We start from the raw sequence: 24797 nt of genomic DNA on the forward strand, positions 1-24797 counted from the left end.
CACCATCAATCAAAGATTCAGATCATTTCATTTACTTTGATAAACGAACTAGCGATGTTTATAATATAGGTCATGTGATATCTCTCCTATTACATCATCTCTTACCTTTTTTGACCTAAAACATGTGGAAAAGGATCCGTCAATCGCCAGAAAAGGATAATTTGGTAGCAGAACACTCGATCGTTGGAGCGAATTTTGACGTGATAAGGAATTTTCTGAGAGATAAAAAAAAAAATGGTGAACTAAAGAATCCGTTGATACCAGTTAATTTTAAGAAAATTACTTCTTGAAGAGTAAGAATTTTTTTTTAAAGTCTTAGGTCGTATCAGAAATCGGTTTAAATGAGGATTTTTTTATGTCTTACAATAACAGTTTGTTGATAACAACCTAATTGGCTATTGCATGCCAAACCATCTCACTGGAAGTATAGACTTTGGGACGTACCAGCACGTTTGGAGCACAGAGCATTCTTGTACGTTTTGCAGTCTTCATTCTTGATTCTTGACGAATTAGCTGAGAGAACTGCACAACTCTGGTGTCCATGGTAACCAGAAGGATATGCATGCGTCCAAAAGGAAGCGTTCAACGGGTTGCCATCGATCCAAACCCAGTCGTCTCGCGCCGAAAAACCAATAAATAAGTTGTACGGCTTTGGCCTCATTCCTTCCAGCTTGTTAGATATGGCAGATCTCAAGCCTTCCCGAGATACTTTGGCTAGTGTACCACCTTTTCGACTGCAGTCTATTTGAGCGTCTTTCCATGAAAGTGCGCTCTGGGTGTGAATAAAGAAACAACCGCCATGGAGATGGAAGAAATTTGGACCACATTCGAATTGTGCTGTGACAAAAAGTTAAGGAAAGGATTTTTAATATGAGACTTTCCATACATTTGCATATACAGGCGAACCTCGATTATCCGGACTATTCGATTATCCGGACTATTCGATTATCCGGACTTTTTTCTCTGTTCCCAATTATTTTCATGAATATTAGTTAGTTGTGATCTTGAAAACTTAGAGTTGCAAAAAGGCCAATAATCCTTTCAAAAGACTGTTGAAACAGCGTATTATCCTGTGCGCTTTTCAAAATTCGCAAGTGCGACGAGACAAAGAAATATTCGGATGCGTTATTTGTAAATACATACAGGCTGTATAGCTATCACAATTAAAATGATGTTTTCTTTGCTGTATACCTTTTGTTTACATTTCTATCTCATTAATATTCATATTTTCGATTATCCGGACTCTCGATTATCCGGACTATTTACGGAGGTCCCGACGAGTGCGGATAATCGAGGTTCGACTGTACCAAGGCTCTATAAAGTCCTCTGGTTAGTAATTGTTATTTATACAGGGTGAACCCTTTGGTCAGCGAAAGGTCTCTTTAAAGACCTATAAATCAGTACTTTTGAAGGTTTTTCAGCAGTTTTAGTTTTTAAGGATATATTTGCATTCGAGGCATGTAGATATATTCAGCAGAAAGATTGGGGCTTTTTAGCATTTTAAGCAATAGAAACGTTTTAAATGCCATTACTCATTGATTTGTGAGTAGAAGTATTCAACAACTCACCAGTTTGATTACACCTTGACTTGACTTTGATTATTTGGTCCACAGATAATGCCTGATCGTACACCTGTAAACAGGATATCCTGCCACGAAAAAACTTATTCGATCTGGTCGAACCTCCAATCAGCACTTCTGAAGCAGTACCTAGTTCCATTTTTACTTTGAGAACTTTTTGGGTGACTACGCTATTATTGACAAAAATAGTTGCAATCCCTGTGTGGTAATCGTACGTTGTTCCAATAAAGTTCCATATGTCTGAGTTCAAAATGTTTTTCTTGTAGAGAAAATATTCCTTTGAAGTTTTCCTATCCATGTATGTCACTTGAACACCAAGTGATTGATGAACCACCATCAGCGAGGAAGTGGAAAATCCATTAACTGTTTCATATTTGTAAATATACCCAGTGGAGTTTTGAAGATACACCCAAGCAAAAATACTAGTAGAGAACCTTGTGTCAAGTTCTCCGTTATTTTTAAGGTGCACGAAACTGTCATTTAGACCACTGAAGAAGAAGGAGCCATTTTGATTTTTCCAAGGACCAGGCGCAAACGTAATTTTATTAGACTTAGCTTCAGTGGTTCCATTTGGACTCAAGTCCACCGTTCCATTTGCACCCCTCAGAGTAAAAAATGCCACTGGCATAGGAACATCTAAAAGAAAAAAAATAACGATTATTAAAATTTTTTTCTCATGATTGTCGAAGGACAATTGTATTTAATACGTTTAGTATAGTCGGTAAAACATTTTGGAAACAGAGCAATCAGGTAAGGTACGTATGCTCTACCTTAGAACTCATTCTGTCTACATGTTCGTATTTCTTGCTAATGTCTAATATCTTATTCAAGGACAGATATCTCAGCAACTTGTACAACCTGAGGCTCTTGAGCATTATCTCAGAATGGAATACCATACTCGAAATCAACGCGAAGAGGACTCAAACTCGGTATCAAATTACAATTAAACATTGAACTTTTCATAGTGTTACTCTGGAATCAACCAAAAATTATTACCATAAAGACGTTTTTATTTGGGGAACTGAAATACTCTTTATTGGATAGATTTTGAATTTTAAAACGTATCGCTGGTCATCATACCAAGTGGCTGTTCACAGATGTACCCTTTCAAACTATTGCACGGTTGATCGTTCCATCGCCATCCATAACCAACCCAGTCTGAAGACGATCTTATCCCATTGTAGAAAGACCCACATTTTCCATGTCCACTCGGTTCTCCCGGGCCCCAGAGATTATTCGTGTCAGAAACCATCTGTCCATCTATCCAGACCCAATCAGTGACCTGAGTGGTCAATCCAAGATGAATTCCACCGTGAATGTCAAATTTTAGTTCTCTCATTCTATTGGCTACGGCGTCCATCGTTGACTCGTCATTGAAGACAGCAAGGTCGGCGTTGGATTGGTGGCAAAAGTTCCGTGCGTCACTCCACTTAAAGGTTGATGTTAAATAGAACAGAAAACACGAAGTACCAGCTCTGTACCAGCCAGGTTCGCATCCAAAGGTTATATTATCGCCTAAAAAATAAGACCTGAGTTTCATTTCTACGGTACAGTGCGAAAGACATCAATTATCAGACATTGGTTTCTTATTTATGTCACCATCGCTCATCTAAAAGGTTCCTTTCCCTTATCTGCTCTAGAAGATGGCTTCATGAATGAGCTTTACAACCACTGGTTAGGTTTTTTCAGTCTACGGCGTTCGAGCAGAAAAAAAACCCTTTGCGAGTGTCATCTTCTTTTGCATTCTCACCTGGTTTAGAAACATTAAGAGCATAAAAGGAGAATACAGTTTTTCTCCCACAGCAACTGTCATTTCGGTGATTATTAAGACTCATCATCTGACCATGCGGACCTCTATCAATCATATAAATCTTTCGAGAGTTTTTCTCTGCGTCACTGCTTAGGACAACAACATCTAGTGGAAAGCTTGTGTAATCAACAACATCCAACTTTGGTGTGAAGAAACTTTTTTCCTTTGACACTGCAGGGTAGATAAAGTATGGCTTCTCTTCCAGATTTCCCCGAGGTCTTTCCAGAGTGAATCGAAATTCCTCGGAGTAAAGGCTGTGGTCGGAGGGCTGCAAACCTATTCGAAAGGTCTGGCCCTTGTAGGAAGAGACGTAAAAGGTTTTTGATTCTAGAAATGAGACAGGTAAGATAAGAAATCATATGATACAAGATTATGTAAAAGGTGGAGAACAAGTTTAATTGCAAAGGTAAGATAGAGAGGGAAGGAAAAACTACATAAATTCAGATGTTTTGATATTTGGAAGATATACACCTGGCTGACGATAAAAAAAGGCAGCCTAAGATTGCTTAAGTGACTAGAAACACAAAACTATTTTAAAAAAGAGGACAAAGATATGTCTTTAAGAGGGTTAGGTCATATCAATATAGCCATTTAAGACATATTCGCTTAATAATGCAAAGTAAAACTCAAAACTGAAATGACGAACCCAATGCATTATTTAAATGGGACAGAGATGCACCTTTTTGGAGACAAGTTCCCCTTTGGAAGGTGAGGTCGTCAAGTGCTGCATCTCCATAATAACTTCTGCCTCTGATACCATCTATGACTACCTAAAGAAGACAATCGAGGTAAAATCGTGCCTCGCTACCAGCACTTCTGTAAAGTATCAGTCTTGCGGGGTACGTCATCGATGAGGAAACTCATGGTACTTAGTAAATGAAAGGCAAAAATGCTGGGAATTGTTCAACACTGATCTATATAGAGTTATTTACGTGGTTGTAAAATTATAAAAACGTTTTTAACTTCCGATACACCTACTTTATACCGTCTTGTCTCGTTGAGATTAATTTGCTCGCGTATCCATTGATCTCCTCGATCCTCAGACTGAAGCCAAACCGGTTTAATTCTGTTTTCCTTATGGCTCTGTACGTAGATAACAACACAGCTCATGGTGGAACCAAACATGTGATAGTAAAATGTCATGCATTGTGGTCCCTGCATCCATGGACTTTCAAGCCTTGCTGTGTCTCCATGGCGTCTAGGAGCCGAAGCCTCAATATAAATAAACTTCCCAGATCCTATGTTTGGAAAATAAGATGATGAAAAAGGATCTGATGACATCTTGACCCGCTTTATGACATCGTTCTTTCAGATTAAGTTTCTTACTTGTCTCTCTAGTAAAACCTTCACGTTTCAAAACCGAAAGAAAAACCGGATCACGCAAAGAGCAAGCACAGTTTGTCATACGCGATAATGATATAGAACTAAGAGAGATGATTAAAAAGATAAAGTTTCGTAGGTACAAATTCCCTGTTTGTTTCTTGTTACTCAAACCCTTATTTTCTTCGCAAGGAGACCTTCTTCACTTTTGTCTTCAAGTTGGAACTTCTTCAAATGTCATTATAAACCATTTGTGCTCTCCTTCACAAGCGAAATCTGCTTTTATCGTTTTCGAATTTTTTAAAATTTTGTAAAAGAACATAATTTTTTTTGAGAGATGATTAAAGGGTTTTCTAGTAGCCTCCGGATGACAGCGTTGGTGAACTTTGGTTTTGTTCGATGCAAGCTGATGTGAGTCAGTTTAAGTAGCAAAATAGCATAACTTTTGATGGTTAGCTGTTTTTTCTTGCCTTTTATTTAACACATTTAGACATAATGTCATCTTAAACTAGGTTCTTTAGTATGGCAAAAGTAAAATCAAAAGAAGCAAATATATTTTTTTTATCACTTTTCACAGCATTACCTGATGTATGATCAGCTCTTGGCCCAGTTTTAACGCTTGGAGTGGACATTCCAATTGACCATTGAAAAGTTGCCTTTGCATCCGGCTTCCACCAGCAAAAATGGAAATCAAAGCTGCAATTTCCTAAAAGAGAACAAAGAAACAGATAAGAATTGTTGGTGATTCAATTGTGGTATAGTTTTGTATTAGACATTTTCAAAACGTAAACACTAAAAAATGGAAAAGAACATTAAAAAAACAAACAAAAACAAAACAACAACAACAAGAAACAAACAAACAAACAAGCAAAAAATGGAATAGCGAGACATAATAAAATACAAATGAGTCATAATTCATTTTATTATATCGCTCGCAGCGCCCGTGGGCAAGATGAAGCGAATCCTGTGTTCTGATTGGCTACCCGAGCGGGAGAGATGGGCCCATCTTTCCCGCTCAGGATTGCCCACATTGATCCCGCACATGAAAAAAAAAATAGAACTAGAACTACGTTCGTAATTCTGGACAATTTTTGCGATGGAAACGCAAAAAGTGGCAGAAAGTAGTCAAAACAAAGAAACGAAAACGACTCTCATGAGTTTGTTGTGCTACAAACACAGGTGGCTTTCTCTTCAGGCTCTCGAAATAAACAAATCATTCCTAATTCTTATTAAAGCAAAATCTTTTAGCGATATAAGAAATCCTTTATGAACTAAGCTTGTTCGGTCAAGATGACTGGATTAATATCCAGTCACCTTGACCTCGTTCTTTTTTCTTATTTTTATGGACCTCGATACATAAATGGACCTCGGTCCATAAAAGGTCCATAAAAGGTCCTTTTATGGACCTCGGTCCATAAAAATGCCAAAAAAGAACTCGGCTGATATCCAGCCATCTTGACTGAATAAGCTTGGTTTATAACGGATATATCTTGACGTCAGTTCGACCTCAAATTATAATCAAAGATTCACAAGGGAGTGAAATGGAGAGCAATGTCTTTAATCGGAGAATTATGGAAAAACGAATGTGAATGTTTAAAGATACCACAGAAACTCACCAAGAAAATCAACTAAGCAGTGCTGCAAGTTATTGTAAAAGAAATTGTTCAGCAGATATGTACCTGACTGATCGCTTGAGGTTTCGGTTTGATTTACACACATTCCATCCGTCAATATCACATCATCGACTGCAATGTCTCCTTGGTAACTCTGGCCAACGACTCCTTGCAGTATTACCTGCAAAAATGTTGTAAGAGATATTTTTCATTTATTCTTAGCATTTTTGGTCTCGTAGACTACTGCGATTTATGCGTATTGGCATTACATTTGATTCGGTGTTATTATTATTTCAATTTGTCTGGACGTACACTTGTTTTTACAAGAACGCCCGAAAAAAAAAAACAAGGACAATTTCTACTCCTCGATAGCCCATAAACTCTTCTTGACAATTGAAAGAAACGTGGAAACGCTGGCACGATATATAAATTTTATTATTTCGAGTAAATTTCTTTAGTTTGCCCATCTATTTCCCTTTCGACCGTTCTTGATTTTCTTCTGATTAGTTTTCGGTTTGAAGCTGTAGCACTGACATCTAACTTATAATTTCCTGACTAGACTGTCACGAATAAACCTGGCCAAAATTATACGAAAAGTTGATTGACCTCAGCCGAATTCTGGTTGATGCTTTTTCTTCTTAGTTTCTGTGGATGGGTGTCATAAACTTACCAGGATCATCGAGTGATGTCAAGGGTAGAGGAGGCTGGGAATGTAAGGTTGCAGAGGAAATAGTTTCTGTCGAGAAACTCATTCCACTAGAGTAGAATCTATTGAATCCATGAGATAAATCTTACCTGAAACTCGCCCACATAAGGTATATCAACAACGGCCTTTCTCCACTTATTTCCTTGGTTTTCTTTCCTTTGCCAAATCAGGTAATATTGCTGTTGTCCGGCGGCCCTCGTGAAGACATGAAGTCTTCCTATGTGTATTCCATACATGTGATAAAAGAAGTGTAAACATTTTGGTCCCCAGATGAAAGGACTTAGCAGCTCTGCGAACTGATTTTGTGTTGCTGGATGTGACGCATTGATGTGGATGTATCTTCCACCTCCTGTAAAGATATGTGCGAATAGTTACATGCATTGATAAGCAGCCGCAAGAAAAAAAATTAAGGACATTATTGTAGTTAATTTACAACAGCGACCCTTGCCTTAGCTTTAAGCTTAAAGTGGAGGAAAGTTACTCTAAAGCGGCGAGCAGATGGTAGAATTCGGTTCAGATATTGCTCAAAATGCAAAAACTGTTTTACCTACTCAGTAAATACATTAAATGGAGGGCGGATAAATAGTTAAATTAGCAACATGCCATCCTGTCATTCAAAGCTTAACCAGTAGCGGTAAAGTTCATAATCATTTATCGATTGGTAAACGGAGATAATTTGAAAAGGAAGTCGGCAGAGTCAACTTTGGAGAATGGAGTATTCGGGGAAAATTCCCAGGAAATGTTTCCTGCTGAAGAACAATTATCAGTCAGAATACCAGGGATGGGTTAGAGCGGAAGAAAAGGTGTTTTTGAGCCATAGGTAGCTTTTCGATCATCGTTAAATTCCTAATTCCTTTGCCGTTCTTGGCTAGAAATTGTTTGCAATCAACTACTTACTCGTGTGGTCTTCGCTCGGTCCAGTCCCTCTGTTTGATGTTCCATCTCCTCTCAGTATCCAATCCATTGGGTCTGCGTAAAGATTACGCCATCCGCAGTAACCCTCATCAAAAGTACAGTTTGCTAGAATTTCAAACACTTTTTAAAAGAAGGACGGAAACATCAGCGAAACAATAAAATGGAACGTTATTTGTATGACCAGAAATTAAGAACGGTTACATCTCGCGGGGTGACTTATACCAAAATCGCATATATATTTCTTAGAAACGCTTCGCTTACTGAACTGAAGACGTTTGAGAAAAAAATTTGTATCAAGTTATAAAAATTTACCTGAGATTTATCTTCCTTACGTACCTTCAAATGCCCCAACTGACGTGATATTCTCAGGGGAGACGCACGTTAGATTCGTGCTAAAACTAATATCATCAATTGCGATATCAGCAGTGTAACTTACGCCTGCCATACCCTCAATTATGACCTGAATAAAAATAATATATATGTCAGAGTAAAAAATTTAAAAGGGTAGTTGACTAATTTATATAGCGAGTTAGGAGGACAAGGAAATAAGTGAAGACTTTGCGGGATTTGAAAGTGACGAGGGTTAATAAAGATGCTTGATGTTTATTCGAATGATTTGTTAGGAAGTGGTATGGCAAAAAAATTAGACTTATGGGTGACTATGAATAGAATGGTCAAATAACATGTAACAGCACTCCAAAAATAAATTATCTTTGATCCTTCAGGAGATTTCTTTTTCCATACTACATGGTATAATTTATTAAATGAGATTTGCCTCGCTACCTGGTAACTTCCGCTGTAATTCAAGGTCGTGCAGCCCTCAGTCCAGCCGTTGGATAATTTGCCTCCATGACGGCTCCATGCCCTCAATTCTATTCCCATCTGATTTTTAACATATACAGACAGACTCTCAATGGCTCTGCCGTACATGGAGTAGAAAAACGTTAAACGCTGGATGCCTCTCATCCAAGGACTGTATAACTTGGCCCTCTCGTGATATCTACGTGGAAGTGAAGTTTCTATGTAAATGTACCAGCCATTTCCTGAAAGAAAATTTAGTTGAACGTTAACTTGGAAATATAGACTTTGACTGTGGGCGTCCAACGTTAACAAGTTATTTGGCGTTACCTCTGAAAAAATTAAAAGGTCATGGATTTGAATGTTCCTATACGATTAAGAAAGCATTTTTGGTTTCTGAAATTTTTCACAAATCTTGGCATAAAATTCCGCTTTAAATTTTATCAATGTCCCTATTCTAGGTGTAAGTTACCTGCATTCAATGTGAGATGCATTAAATGCGAGCCCAAAGGTTTATAAGGAAAAAAAAACACTATGATAGCGCGTAACCTCGATGTTCCGCGATTGACACTGCTGCCTAACAACATAAAGTACCTTTGTAACCGCTTGAGCTGAATAATACCGCTTCCGAGAGAAGCTGCGAAAGATTTTCTGGTTTGATAAACGCCTCCGTGATTAGTTTTAGACAGAAAATTATAGTTAGCGTTTCAGGTCAGGATAAGACCTCGTGTAATCAAGATCGATTTTTAAATAGAAGACGAGTTATACCGTAATCTTCGATAAAGTAATCAAGACCCGCGAAGGTTGGTAAGCAACAAGTTATTTTGTGATTACGTTAACTCGTAGTTGTGACTTAAAGCGAAACTTATAGCTAGTTTTTTACTTTTCTTATTGTTCTTTAATTGCCACGTGCTCGTTATCCAAATTGAGATAACATTATTCGTTAAGCTATGATCGCACAATACTTAGGCAATTTCTTCACGTAATGATTTCAGCTGACCGCTTAGATATAAGAACGCCTCAAAGAATAGGAAAAAGATAAAGAAAGAAAGATCCTATGTTGGTTTGGTGTTTATTGCATGCGTGTGTATCAAACCGGGAATCGAGTGCCAATTCTAACTTGAAAAGAAGCATTTCAGCTTTGCATCTCAACTATCTCATCAGCTTTTCAACCATTTGATTTGGATGTCAGATGACATCATGTTTCTCTTGTGTTTCTTGAACTTAATAAAATTGATTTTGGGGTGTCACCATTCTCTACGTACCTGAGTGGTCGCTGCTTGGTCCTGTGTCAAAACTAGGAGTAGCTCCTTGCCGGAGGAGCCAATCAAAATGATCCTCTCTCCTTTCATTCCGCCAGTTACACAGTGTTTTGTGATCAAAGGAGCAGTTTCCTAGAAAGAAAAAGGGTACTGAATTTAAGTTGTATTGGAATGACACCACTTTTAACCAAGTTATATTGGTGTATTAGGGGCTCGTCGTTCACTATCCTCATATCAGTGGTTTTCAAGTCGCGATAAAACATCCAAACCAACCGAGCATACGTGTTTTGGTAATCTTGTTCATAAGCCCATTTTGAGTAACATCTTCAACGAGTTACGAAATGGCTAGTTTTTAAACAAGGTTTGTACGCTCCAAAAAAGTCAAATTCCATGAAAAAAGAGAAGATAAATGGAATTAAAACAACAGACAGAATCCATAATATTCGAGGTGATGTGTACTTGTTATTAACAGATTCCAGATATTGATAACAAGTTGAATGTCACCTTTTGAACGAATTGTTTTAGTTACGAATATTAAACGAAAATTGAAGAAAAACAAAAGACGGGATAAACTGTGGGGCAGTAAAGAATGGCATATACATCGTAAATTCAATGTCTGAAGACACTACCTGTTACAAACAAACACTTAAAAATATTGGAATGCTCACAAACACCAAATCCATTTTACGGGAGTGCCGTTTCGGATGATAGGTTTGGTGGAACCAAAACATTTTCGGACGCATTTTGAAAAAAAACCGTTTATACGACCATTCCAAAGAGCAGGCAGCTGCATTTAACAATGCCTAGATTCAAACTAAAAAACTAAAACGAAAGTGCTGTAACGAATATAACCTTTGATGTAAAATGAAAGGCATAGACAACTTATCAACTTATTTGCTATATCAAGACTGTTTTAATTCCCAAATGGGATATTTACCAGTGAGGTTTTGCGAAGAGACACCATTTGTTGCAAGAAGCACATGCGTCAAAAACCATAGCGAGAATGCTTGGAGAAACGTGAACATAGTAATCTTGAACTGCGCACTGTCTAGAAAGTTGAGAAGAACGATGATAAGAATACTTTAAATTTCCTTTCAGTCGATTATCATTATGATTTTATATTTGACTGGATGCCCGATAAGCAGTGATAAACAACAAACGAATGTCTTAAAAATTTCTGCTCCCGCTTCCCATCCTCTCCCGTCCCTGTTCTCCCACTTCCCACCCTCTCCCGTCCCTGTTCTCCCGGGCTCCCGCCCCCCTGCTGTCCCCCTCCACAATAAAACATACAAAACCCCGGAGCTTCTAGAAGAAATGCGCAAGCTGAATGCACTCCTATTTACCCTAAAATAAAAAAAGCTCGGGACGCTTCTAAAGGCACTTGTTCGTTTAAAGCCTGCTTTTAGCCACGAATAGTCAATTATCAGTTTGAGAGAGAAATCTTTCAAAATTTTTAATCTTATAGAGAATCTTATCGCACTTCAAGAGTTGAGAATATTTCGATGTCCAAATCGAGAATATTCCGAAAAGGAGTCGACTGTTTGTGAATCACAAGAACAAAAGTCAAGCTAACCACAATTTTGCAGGTCTGTATTATAAGCACTCAGTGGAAAATGAAGAGAAGTCACGAAGCATTCATGACCTTCAAGTGCAAAATGAAAAAAAATAAATAAATAAATAAATAAATAAATAAACAAGCAGTAAGTTTATTTTTGAGGTAAGCCATAAGTCATGTGTTTGTTTGTAGTCGGAGTGAACGTAGGCCAGGGGCCCGTTTCTCGAAGGTTCCGGTAACTTAACGGACCCGTAAAGCTGTTATGTTTTCTTTTAAGATGGCGATTTCAAAAGTTTTGAAAATGATGGAATAAAACTATCAGCTACAGAAACAAAAAGGACTTGTTTTGGGTGCCAGAACCTGCTTCCCTATCCTTTAAATTTTGATTTTAAAACATTGCTTCGGATACTTTTCTTGGCTAAAAATGCAGTAAAAAGTGATTTCTTTCATCGCTCCGACGTCACAGGCTGTTATCTAAGTTTACTTTGGGGCTCTAGTTGTCCCTTTATTTAGCATCAACTATAATGAAACAAGTTAAACGGATGTTTCTTGCGTGGTTGGAAAGTAATTAGCAGGTATCCAATATTTCCCAATCACATTAGATAAAGAACTATTATGTAGCATCCATGTTATGCTTGTGATAATTCGAGAAGTCAACTATGTATATTCTGTCAGAACATGCCAATTAGAATACGCGTTTATTTGTAGCCGGAGCAAAAGAACTTTGAAAGCCAAACTCAGACAGATTGTTCATAGTATTTCATACTGGTGGCGTTTTCAGTCTATTCACGATCAGAGTACAGATCAAAAATTGGAATTTTCTTTCTACCTTTGGTTTACGGTAAGAAAGACTTTTGTTTACCAAAAAAATAAAACAGTAAACATGGATAGACTACCGTGGTCGCAGAAGTTTAAAAGCCCGTCAACGAAGCAGTCAAACACTGAATGACAAAAGTGCGATCACAGCACGTCAATAAAGTATTACTCGTGAAGCTTCCATAAAATGTTGTTGAGATAAGGAAGAATTGGAGCTCAACGGCAGCAAAACAACACAAATGCTTCTTTAGTTACATATTCGAGCCAGCACCTCTTGACGTTTAAGGAACCAGCAAATATACAGCAGAACCAATCACTGGCCAAGCCATTAATGTGCGTTTGTCGTATATTTTTGTAGCGGACTTACACAGACAGTTGTCGCTGTCGTTAATGAAAGCCAACGTAGAGAGATGTTGCTTGCGTGGTTGGAAAATAAAGCTGACCGAAAATAGCATTTATGTAATATTTTCCGCTCTCATAAGAAAAAGAGTAATCATGAAGCATTCATGATCTGCTTGTTAAAAGGAGAAAAAAGGAAACAGAAGGCTTTTTTCTCTCAGAATATGCCAATTAGAAAATAGGTTCGTTTATGGACGGAGTCAAAAACAGATGTTTAATGCTTATTCAATTTCAGTGCACAGTTAAGGAAGTCAACGATCGTCGACTAGAAATTCAAATGGTAAAACGCGATGAGAGGTAGTCATCTACTTTTAAAGAAAGTCCTTACATAGTTAGATTGCGCCTTATTAAAAATAAATATATCTTATTAGACGTTATGTTGTGTAGTATTACTGAGTATTTTAACGAGTTGTGCCGTATTTTGACGAGCCCGTAGTGCGAGTCAAAATAAAAATAACGAGTAAAAATACACAGCGATACTACACAAAAAAACGTCTAATAAGTTATTTATTTTCCAACACGCCAAATTGTTAATTCTGTGCGGGCGAATTTCGCGGATATTTATTTACGGGTATTGCGTGACAGAAGTATGCGAAGCGGCATGGAATTAGCGCGTTGTCGGTTTGCTGTTTCTATTTTCTTCAATAAATGAAGGAATCTCCTGTTTGTCTGTTTTTCTTCGTTCGATTCATTCAATAAACTTGGATCTATATTTTCCAGCCATACCGCCTCTTCGTCGTCAGAAATATGATTCAAATTGTACGCCATTTTTATTTTCGAAACTTCCATCCAATTCTTCGCTTGCGCCATGCTAGACAACCTGTCCAACCGATTCTCTGGAGTACAAATACCACGTGATATTTGTACTCGTCTATAGCATTATTTTTACTCTATGGAGTTTTGTTGGATATTAATTCCCATTCTTTAAGATTTTTGACGTCGATTCACTGGCCAAGCTATTAACGTGTGTTTGTCGTATATTTCTGTAGCGGACTTACACAGACAGTTGTCGCTGTCGTTAATGAAAGCCAACTTAGACAGATGTTGCTTGCGTGGTTGGAAAATAAAACTAACGAAAAAATGGCACTTATATAATATTTCCTGCTCTGATGAGATAAAGAGCAATCATGAAGCATTCATGATCTGCTTATAAAAAGGCGAAAAAAGGAAACAGAAGGCTTTTTTCTCTCAAAATATCATAATGCTAATTAGAAAATAGGTTTGTGTATCGACGGAGTCAAAAACAGATGTTTAGTGCTTAGTAAATTTCAGTACATTACGGAAGTCAACGATCGTCGACTAGAAGTTCAAATGGTAAAACACGAGGAGAAGTAGTCATATATTTCTAAAGAAAATCCTTACATAGTTTGATTGCGCCTATTTAAAAATAATTCGCATTATCTAAGATTTTTGACGTCGAATGAATGAATGAAGTGCTCTCAAACTTTTGAAAGACTTCTAGAGGTTCACACATATAATCATGTGTCAATTTTTAGCTACGTAATTCATTAAGAATGCAGTAAAAGGTAATTTGTCCATCCCTTGGCGACATGGGTGGTTTTCTAAGTCTACCTCCAATTTTCCCATTAACCACATCAACTGCAATGTAAATTTCCCGCTAAATGCGTCTTCACTTCGACAGGATAAGATATCCTTGCCAAGCCACTATTTTCTAAATTTCAGAACATTTGTTGAGCGTCCTAACCTTTAAGCAGACGTTTCCACTCCGTAACAGTGCATGAGGGATATCCTATAATGAGTTTCCTGCTGACACTGAGCAAGAATAATGAACACAATTCTGTTTCCAATTTTACGATGCGTTCGGCATAATCAAATAAACAGCAGCTGTCATAATTAATGTTGACCGGAAGTTACAGCATCGATTACTGAGTGTTTCAAATGAAGCACAAATATATGAATGGGAAAGTTTTCTTGGTTTTGAAAAATGCAGTTTTTATTTTCCCTGTAATACATTTTCTTAAGTAAAACTTGTTCAATTTTGCATATGCGCATTTTGTGTTTCTTTGCCTGTCTTATGACATTTTCCCGTCTCACGGAAAAAGATGTTTTTCATCATGTCACGAGCAAGGGACAGAAAAAATAGTCATGTTGAATCGAACTTCAGACCTTCAATTCCATATCAGGCCCCAGAATTTTTTTCTTTGTCCAGCACTCGTGACTAGACAAAAGAGCTCCCTTTTTTTTACCGAGCTGAAAATTTACCACTTTTCTTATTCTGTTCAGAAACTTAAAATAGCTACCAGCGATCGACTGATAGCGGAAAATTCAACATCAATTTTTAATTTTTCACTACCGTGCTTAAGTGTGATCTTTTCCAGACCTCAGACCTCAAACCTCGAGCACTTAGGGCCCCACATGTACACATGTACTATATGGGTATTTAAAAGTAACCTCACGATACAAGACCATCATTTGGACTCTTACAAATATTTTGTTGAATTTACGAATGTCATACGAGGAGTCACATGATGCAGACCCGACTTGTATTTGCATTTGCTCTTAACAGCAATTTGATAATAACTTATAAAAATAATAAGAACCTATTCACTGAGTGGGAGGGCCGGAGGGGAAAATATTTTTGTCGAGTTCTGTAGGGCATGAACGTCCGTGCACGTCATGAAAGTCATGAGCACCCGTGCGTCATAAACATCAGTAAGCATTTCATCATATGACTACTAAGTGCTGGAAATTTCGAAATATTATTTTTAACTTATATAAGACGCGATAGACTGGCGCGCGCAGGAAAACCGCAAATACGATTTCACTGGAAAACTTTTCCTTTTTTTTAAAATTAGAACAAGGGACTCATAATTCATTGAAAAACGTGACCCTGTCCCCCTTCACAATGAAAGCGGCAAAACCCCGGAGCTTCTAGAGGAGATGTGCTAGCTAAATGCACTCCACTGAGTCACTCATTATCCTAAAATGAAAAAAAGTTCGAGACGCCTCTAAAGTAGTCTCCCTCGTTGCAGTTTTTAGTCTCGTCACGCAACGCTCCTCCCCACAAACGGCTGCTCACATTCGAACAACATTCCTTACCACTACGTCAACCAATCACCATTCGGATTACATATGCCGAGAACTCTGCGCGCCAAAGTAATCTAACCAATCATGTTGTTTGTTTCATCTTGGAGTTCAAAGCTTTTAAAAGTGGCGACCTTTGAAGAAGCGTTTGATGTTGTTAGTAATACATTTTGAATTCCTAGCTTAGATGCGCAGCAAAAAACTGGAATTAGGAAAATAGTTGAGGAAAGAAAGGATGTATTTGTCAATCTTCCTACTGGTTTCGGGAAATCTCTCCTGTATCAAACACTACCACTCGTGTTTGATCTTACCTCATAAAAGCCTGGTCATATCGTCGTCGTGGTCTCACCATTGGTAAGCCTTATGGACGACCAAGTGTCCCATTTGAAGGAGCTGGGGCTAAAAGCAGCTAACATAAGTTCACTTGAGGATGGTAAACGCACTCGTGTTGAAAGCGGCAAATATTCCTTAGTTTACGGATCCCCTGAAACGTGGTTGAAGAACGAACGCTGGAGATTTATGCTGACGAACTCTGTGTATTCCAAAAAACTCTGTGCCATTGCCGTCGATGAAGCGCATGTTGTAAGACAGCGTAAGTGTTTAAATAAAAACGAGACTACAGCAAAACCTTCTTCGGCGTTTCCTCCATCAAGAAACTACGATCAAATGCAGAATTTGAAAACGCGGGAAAAACGATATTGATTACAATCTTTTGTACTCTGATTGGTCACATAAGAAACGATGTCAGTGACCTCATAGTTGCAAAGACAACAAAGGGAAAGGAATGTTGTTCGAATGTGAGCAGCCGTTTGTGGGGAGGAGCGTTGCGTGACGAGACTAAAAACGACTGTGAGAGAGACTACCTCTAAAGGCACCTGGTTGTTTAAAGCCTCGTTTTAGCCACGAATGGTAAATTATCAGTTTGAGAGAGAAATTTGTCAAAATTTCTACCCTGCCAGAGAACTTTATCGCACTTCAAGAGTTGAGAATATTTCAATGTCCAAATCGAGAATATTCCGAAAAGAAGTCGACTGTTTGTGAATCGCAAGAATAAAAGTCAAGCTAACCATATTTTGCAGGTCTGTATTATAAGCACTTAGAGGAAAATGAAGAGAAGTCACGAAGCATTCATGACCTTCAAATGAAAAATGAAAAAAGAAAGCAACGAGTATGCTTACTTTTGTCGAAGTATACCATAAGTAACATAGGAAGCTTTTATCTGTTTATAAAAGAAATCTTCACATGGTTAAATTGAGTCGTTGGGCAACGAAACAATATTTTTACGTCATTCTTTAAGATCGAATGACTCTAAGAAGGAAGTGTTTTCAGAATATGGAACGAACTCTAGACGTTTAGATCATCAAAGGGCATTAGACTGTGTACTTGTTGCAATGTTGTTGTTATGCCAATTTCATGATACTTTTCTTTGGCTAAAAATGCAGTAAAAAGGGATTTGTTCATCCTTCTGACGTCACAGGCTGTTTTCTGAGTTGACATTGAGGTTCTAGTTGTCCCTTTATTCAGCATCAATTATAATGAAACAAGCATCCAAAGTTTTATTTTTGTCGGAATATGCTGATTAGAGTAGATTTTTGTTTTTTAGACCGAGTTAGAGAAAAATTAATGAAACTCAACTTAGACTGATGTTTCTTGCGTGGTTGGAAAGTAATTAGCAGGTATCCAATATTTCCCAATCACATTAGATAAAGAACTATTATGTAGCATCCATGTTATGCTTGTAATTATTTGAAAAAAAGCCAAACTCAAACAGATTGTTCATAGTATTTCATACTGGTGGCGTTTTCAGTCCATTCACGATAAAAAAATTTGAATTTTCACTCTACCTTTGGTTTGCGGAAAAAATGACCATTGCATACCAGAAAGAAAAAACAGAAAACGTGGATAGGCTACCGTGGTCGCAGAAGTTTAAAAGCCCGTTAACGAAGCACTCAAACACTGAAGGACAAAAGTGCGATCACTCAGCACGCCAATAAAGTATTACTCGTGAAGCTTCCATAAAATGTTGTTGAGATAAGGAAGAATTGGAGCTCAACGGCAGCAAAACAACACAAATGATTCTCTTGTTACATACTTGATCCGGCACCTCTTGACTTTTAAGGAACCGGCAAATATACAGCAGATATTGCAAATCTCCAACTTTATCCTTCTCTTTTTCAACCTGTTTTACCCGAAGAATTACTGTCAGAAATATCACTTGTACCGAATGATAAGTCTCATGGTTTGTACTCCTCAACAGCCAAATTATTAAAATGTTCGAGTACCGTCATAGCTCCTGTCCTTTAGCTACTTGATACATCGATCAGATCAGAGACTTATCCATCACAACTCAAAATTGCTAAAATTACACCAGTATTTAAGAGTGACGATGATACTGACGCAAACAACTACAGACCTATCTCTTTACTTTCAAACTTTAACAGAGTATTCGAGAAAATGATTTACAACAGATTGGCGAGCTACATAAAGAAACACGAACTTTTGTATTCCTCACAATACGGCTTTCGTAAGGAGCATTCAACCCAGTACGCAATATTGGACATTGTTAATGATATACAGGCAAACATGAATCAACGATTGCTATCTTGTGGAATATTCATTGATCTCAAAAAAGCTTTCGACACGGTCGATCACGACATTTTGCTTGATAAACTCGATCACTATGGCTTTCGTGGATTAAGTAACGATTGGTTCTCCTCATATCTTAGAAATCGCACAAACTACCAACGCAAGTAGGCCATTGTATTTCAGATAAAGCTGTCGTTGGATGTGGTGTTCCTCAAGGATCAATTCTTGGACCATTACTTTTCTTGCTATTTGTCAATGATATCTACAGATGCTGGAATAAATTTAAGTTTTACCTGCAGACGTCCTAACATTTTGTATGCGAACGAAAATCTGAAAGACTTTGAAACAATTGTCAACAACGAGTTACAAAACCTTTATAACTGGTTGACAGCCAACAAATTAACTCTTAACACTAAAAGATCCAACTTTGTAATTTTTCATCCTCACCAAAAGCGACTGGCTAACTAACTAAAACTCTGCATTTTCGATAACGAAAAGAATAAATATGTTCGTCTCGAGTCTAAGGTTTACATAAATTATGTGGGCGTTCCTACTGATCAGAATCTCTCTTGGAAATACCACATTGATTCTATTGCTACAAAAATTAGTAAAAATGTTGGGCTATTTGTAAAGCTACGCCACTCTGTACCTTGAAAAATACTAACGAATATTTATAAGTCATTAATCCACCCTTATTTAACCTATGGTCTTGCCGCCTGGGGTCCGGCATTGATGACTCATCTTAAAATTCTTATTCTTCAGAAAAGAGCCCTTTCGTCTGTTGTACTTTGTAGACTGGCATGACCATGCAATTCCTTTATTTCTTAAAGCAAACGTGCTTCCGATAACTTTTCTTTATTACGAGTCGGTACATACTAAACCTATTTCAGAAAACGTCTAATATTCATTTACACAATACACGATCGTTTACGTCTGGTAAGTTTTATGTTAAAAGTTCGAGATTAGAAATAAAAAACAATTCCTTCTCTTTGATGGGAGTAAAGCTGTGGAATAAGATACCAAGCTGTAGAACGGATCTCCCAAAGAAAGCTTTTAGAATAGTCCTTCGCAAATTGCTATTTGATATCTTAGAAAAAGAAGATAACTATATTCAAATCCCCATGATCATTAAAAAGGTAGGTACATAGATACACTTTCTAAGTTTAATTGTCTTCTTATCTTTTTCTATCTGACTGTGTAAATAAGGACTCCTTGTCCTTAGATATCAGACGATTTATGTTATTCAGGTACTTGTCTTGCCCCGCCACGATTAGCTTTCTAGCTATTTGCGGGGGAAACTATCCCACTTTAATTTTATGTAAAAAGATCAAAGAATAAAAATTGTTGTTACTGTTGTAACAATCACTTGCCAAGCCATTAATGTGCGTTTGTCGTATATTTTTGTAGCGGACTTACACAGACAGTTGTCGCTGTCGTTAATGAAAGCCAACTTAGACAGATGTTGCTTGTGTGGTTGGAAAATAAAGCTGACGGAAAATAGCATTTATGTAATATTTCCCGCTCTCCTGAGATAAAGAGCAATCATGAAGAATTCATGATCTGCTTTTTAAAAGGCGAAAAAAGGAAACAGAAGTCTTTTTTCTCTCAGAATATGCCAATTAGAAAATAGGTTTGTTTATAGACGAAGTCAAAAACAAATGTTTATTGCTCATTGAATTTCAGTACATTAAGGAAGTCAACGATCGTCGACTAGAAATTCAAATGGTAAAACGCGATGAGAAGTAGCTATCTATTTTCAAAGAAAATCCTTACATAGTTAGATTGCGCCTTTTTAATAATTTTTAATAATTCGCACTATCTAAGATTTTTGACGTCGAATGAATGAATGAAGTGCTCTCAAACATTTGAAAGACTTCTAGAGGTTTAAACATATAATCATGCGCCAACTTTTCGCCACTTATTTTCATTAAGAATGCAGTAAACGGTAATTTGTTCATCTCTTGGCGACATGGGTGGTTTTCTAAGTCTACCTCCAATTGTCCCGTTATACCACATCAACTGTGGTGTAAATTTTGCGCTAAATGCGGGAGTATCTTTCAGGTCTCTACTTCGACAGGATAAGATCTCCTTGCCAAGCCCACTATTTTCTAAATTTCAGAACATTTGTTGAGCGTCCTAACCTTTAAGCAGACGTTTCCTCTCCGTAACAGTGCATGAAGGATGTCCTCCACTGGGTTTCTTGCTGACACTGAGTAAGAATAATGAACACAATTCTGTTTCCAATTTTACGACGCGTTTGGCATAATCAAATAAAACACCAGCTGTTATAATTAATGTTGACCGGAAGTTCCTGCATCGCTTATCGAACGTTTCAAATGAAGGACTGGTATATGAATGAGAAAATTTTATTGTTTTTGAAGAGAGGCTATTTTTGTTTTCCCTGGAATACATTTTCTTAAGAAAAATTTGTTCAATTCATTGCATGTGGGAATTTTGTGTTTCTCTGCCTGTCTTGTGACAATTTTCCCTTCTCATGGATAAAGGTATTATCACAATGGGTTTTTGATGACCAAACATAAAACGGAAAAATATGTTTTTCATCATGTCCCGAGTACGGGACAAAGAAAAAATAGTGTTATGTTGAATCGAACTACAGACCTTCAATTTCATGTGAGAACTCAGAATTTTTTTCTTTGTCCCGCGCTCGTAACTAGAAAAAATATCTTCCTCTTTTTTTACCGAGCTCAAAATTTACCACCTTTCTTATTCTGTTTGCAAACTTAAAATGGCTACCAGCGATCGACTGATAGCGGGAAATTCAACATCAATTTTTAATTTTCCACTACAGCGCTAAATTGTAATCTTTTCCAGGCCTAAAACCTCAAACCTGGAACACTTAGGGCCCCAAACATGTACTATATGGGTATTTAAAAGTAACCTCACAATACAAGACCATCACTCAGACTCTTACAAATATTTCGTTGAATTTACGAATGTCATACGAGGGTCACATGATGCAGACCCTACTTGTCTTTGCATTTGCTCTTAACAGTAATTTGATAATAACCAATAAAAATAATAAGAACCTATTCACTGAGTGGAAGGACCGGACAGGAAAATATTTAGGCAGATCCTACTTGTATTTTCATTTGCTCTTAGCAGAAATTTGATAATAACTTATAAAAATAATAAGAACCTATTCACTGAGTGGGAGGGCCGGACGGGAATATATTTTGCTCGAGTTTCGTAGGTCATGAACTTCCGTGAACGTCATGAAAGTCATGAACATCCGTGCGTCATAAACATCAGTAAGCATTTTATCATATGACTACTAAGTGCTGGAAATTTCGAAATATTCTTTTTAACTTAGATAAGACGCGATAGACAGATGCGCGCAGGAAAACCGCACAAACACTTCCACGAGAAAAACTTTTCCTTTTCTTCGAATTAGAACAAGAGACTCACAATTCATCGAAAAACGTGACCCTGTCCCCCTTCACAATGAAAGCGGTAAGACCCCGGAGCTTCTAGAGGAGATGTGCAAGCTAAATGCACTCCACGGAGTCACTCATTATCCTAAAATAATAAAAGTTCGAGAGGCCTCTAAAGGCACTTGGTCGTTTAAAGCCTGCTTCTAGCCACGAATGGTCAATTGTCAGTCTGAGAGAGAAATTTGTCAAAATTTCTACCCTACCAGAGAACTTTATCGCACTTCAAGAGTTCAGTAAATTTCGGTGGCCAAATCGAGAATATTCCGAAAAGGAGTCGACTGTTTGTGAATCGCAAGAACAAAAATCAAGCTAACCACGGTTTTGCAAGTCTGTATCATAAGCACTTCGAGGAAATTGAAGAGAAGTCACGAAGCATCCATGACCTTCAAGTGAAAATGAAAAAAAACAGGCAGCTAGTAGGCTAATTTTTGTCGAAGCATGCCAAGTTTACTTTGAGGTTCTAGCTGTCCCTTTATTCAGCATAAACTATAATGTAACAAGCATCTGGACGTTTATGTTTGCCGGAATATACTAACTGATTAGAGTATATTTTTGTTTTTTAGACCGGGTTAGAGAAGATTAATGAAACTCAACTTAGACGGATGTTTCTTGCCTGGCTGGAAAGTAATTGGCAGGTATCCAATATTTCCCACTCACATTAGATAAAGAGCTATTATGTAGCATCCATGTTCTGCTTGTAATAATTCGAGAAGTCGACTATGCATATTCTATCAGAATATGCCAATTAGAATACGCGTTTATTTGTAGCCGGTGCAAAAGTAGTTTAAAAGCCAAACTCAGAAAGGAAGTCAACGATCGTTGACTAGAAATTCAAATGGTAAAACACGATGAGCAGTAGTCATCTATTTTTAATATTATTCATAGAATTTCATACTGGTGGCGTTTTCAGTCCATTCACCATCAGTGTCCAGATAAAAAATTGGAATTTTCTTTCTACCTTTGATTTGCGGAAACAATGACCTTTGTATACCAGAAAAACGAAACAGAAAACATAGATAGTCTACCGCGGTCGCAGAAGTTTAAAAGCCCGTTAACGAAGCACTCAAACACTGAATGACAAAAGTGCGATCAATCAACACGTCAGTAAAGTATTACTCGTGAAGCTTCCATAAAATGTTGTTGAGATAAGGAAGAATTGGAGCTGAACGGCAGCAAAACAACACAAATGCTTCTCTAGTTACATATTCGAACCGGCTCCTTTTCACGTTTAAGGAACCGGCAAATATACAACAGAACCAATAACTGGCCAAGCCATCAATGTGCGTTTGTCGTATATTTTTGTAGCGGACTTACACCGACAGTTGTCGCTGTCGTTAATGAAATCCAACTTAGACAGATGTTGTTTGCGTGGTTGGAAAATAAAGCTGATGGAAAGTAGCATTTATCTAATATTTTCCACTCTCACGAGAAAAAGAGTAATCGTGAAGCATTCATGATCTGCTTGTAAAAAGGCGAAAAAAGGAAATAGAAGGCTTTTCTCTCTCAGAATATGCCAATTAGAAAATAGATTTGTTTATAGACGGAGTCAAAAACAGATGTTTAGTGCTTATTGAATTTTAATACATTAAGGAAGTCAACGATCGTTGACTAGAATTCAAATGGTAAAACGCGATGAGAAGTAGTCATCTATTTTTAAAGAAAATCTTTACATAGTTAGATTGCGCCTTTTTAAAAAGAATTCGCATTATCTAAGATTTTTGACGTCGAATAAATGAATTAAGTACTCTCAAACTTTTGAAAGACTTTTAGGAGTTAAAACACATAATCATGTACCAATTTCCAGCCACGTATTTTCATTAAGAATGCAGTAAACGGTAATTTGTTCATCCCTTGGCGATATGGGTGGTTTTCTAAGTCTACCTCCAGTTGTCCCGTTATACCACTTCAACTGCAATGCAAATTTCGCGCTAACTGCGTCTTCACTTCGACAGGATAAGATCTCCTAGCCTAGCCCACTATTTTTTAAATTTCAGAACATTTGTTGAGCGTCCTAACCTTTAAGAAGACGTTTCCTCTCCGTAACAGTGCATGAGGGATGTCCTCCAATGGGTTTCTTGCTGACACTGAGTAAGAATAATGAACACAATTCTGTTTCCAAGGTTACGAGGCGTTTGATATATTCAAATGAAACACCAGCTGTCATAATTAATGTTTGCCGGTAGTTAGTACATCGATTATTGAATGCTTCAAATGAAGCACTGGTATATGAATGGGAAACTTTTATTGTTTTTGAAAAAAGGCCATTTTTATTTTCCCTGCAGTACATTTTCTTAAGAAAAAGTTGTTCAATTCATTGCATGTGCGCATTTTGTTTCTTTGCCTGACTTATGACATCTTTCCCGTCTCATGGATATTAGTGTTATCAGAATGGTTATTTGATATGACCAAACATAAAACGGATAAAGATGTTTTTCATTATGTCCGAGCGGGACGAAGAAAAAATAGTAAGTTATGTTGAATCGAACTTCAGACCTTCAATTCCATGTGAGAACTCAGAATTTTTTTTCTTTGTCCCGCGCTTGTGACTAGACGAAAAAGCTTCCTCTTTTTTACTGAGCTTAAAATTTACCATCTGATTCTGTTCACAAACTTAAAATGGCTACCACCGATCGACTGATTGCGGGAAAATTAACAAATGGTAAACACCACAGCGTACACTATTGAGTTATGGATGCACGCGGGAGGTTGCCAAGCACGAATGAAGCGTAAGAGTCGCGCGAGGCGATAGCCGAGAGCGACTCTAGCTTCTTGAGTGCTGAGCAAACCTCCCCAGTGCATCCATAACTCAATAGTGTACACTGTGGCGTTTACTATTTGTTTTATAACATAACATTGATACATTGTAGCAAAAGAGTTTTGTTTTATCTAACAGATCTTACGTGACCAGAAAAAACAAGCGCGCGCGGAAAACAGTCTTTG

General features: G+C 37.5%; 1 protein-coding gene across 1 annotated transcript in view; it reads right to left on the reverse strand.

Annotated features, from left to right (window-relative positions):
* Window positions 1-20671, reverse strand: part of LOC148732105 (MAM and LDL-receptor class A domain-containing protein 2-like) — a 55072-nt gene extending 34401 nt beyond the window's left edge. The window contains exons 1-16 of the mRNA XM_088756410.1: window positions 20547-20671; window positions 10942-11052; window positions 10008-10136; window positions 8728-8987; window positions 8281-8404; window positions 7927-8049; window positions 7119-7378; window positions 6390-6504; window positions 5294-5416; window positions 4365-4628; window positions 4070-4156; window positions 3331-3717; window positions 2661-3095; window positions 1569-2216; window positions 445-837; window positions 106-215 (exon numbers count right to left, since the gene is read on the reverse strand). Of these exons, the coding sequence (XP_088612536.1) occupies window positions 106-215; window positions 445-837; window positions 1569-2216; window positions 2661-3095; window positions 3331-3717; window positions 4070-4156; window positions 4365-4628; window positions 5294-5416; window positions 6390-6504; window positions 7119-7378; window positions 7927-8049; window positions 8281-8404; window positions 8728-8987; window positions 10008-10136; window positions 10942-11029 (3546 nt within the window). The 5' untranslated portion in view covers window positions 11030-11052; window positions 20547-20671. The remainder of the gene's footprint in view (window positions 1-105; window positions 216-444; window positions 838-1568; window positions 2217-2660; window positions 3096-3330; window positions 3718-4069; window positions 4157-4364; window positions 4629-5293; window positions 5417-6389; window positions 6505-7118; window positions 7379-7926; window positions 8050-8280; window positions 8405-8727; window positions 8988-10007; window positions 10137-10941; window positions 11053-20546) is intronic.
* Between the last annotated feature and the right edge of the window lie 4126 nt (window positions 20672-24797).

Source organism: Stylophora pistillata, chromosome 4 (assembly GCF_964205215.1).
Source record: "Stylophora pistillata chromosome 4, jaStyPist1.2, whole genome shotgun sequence".
Classification (NCBI taxonomy): Eukaryota; Metazoa; Cnidaria; class Anthozoa; order Scleractinia; family Pocilloporidae; genus Stylophora; species Stylophora pistillata.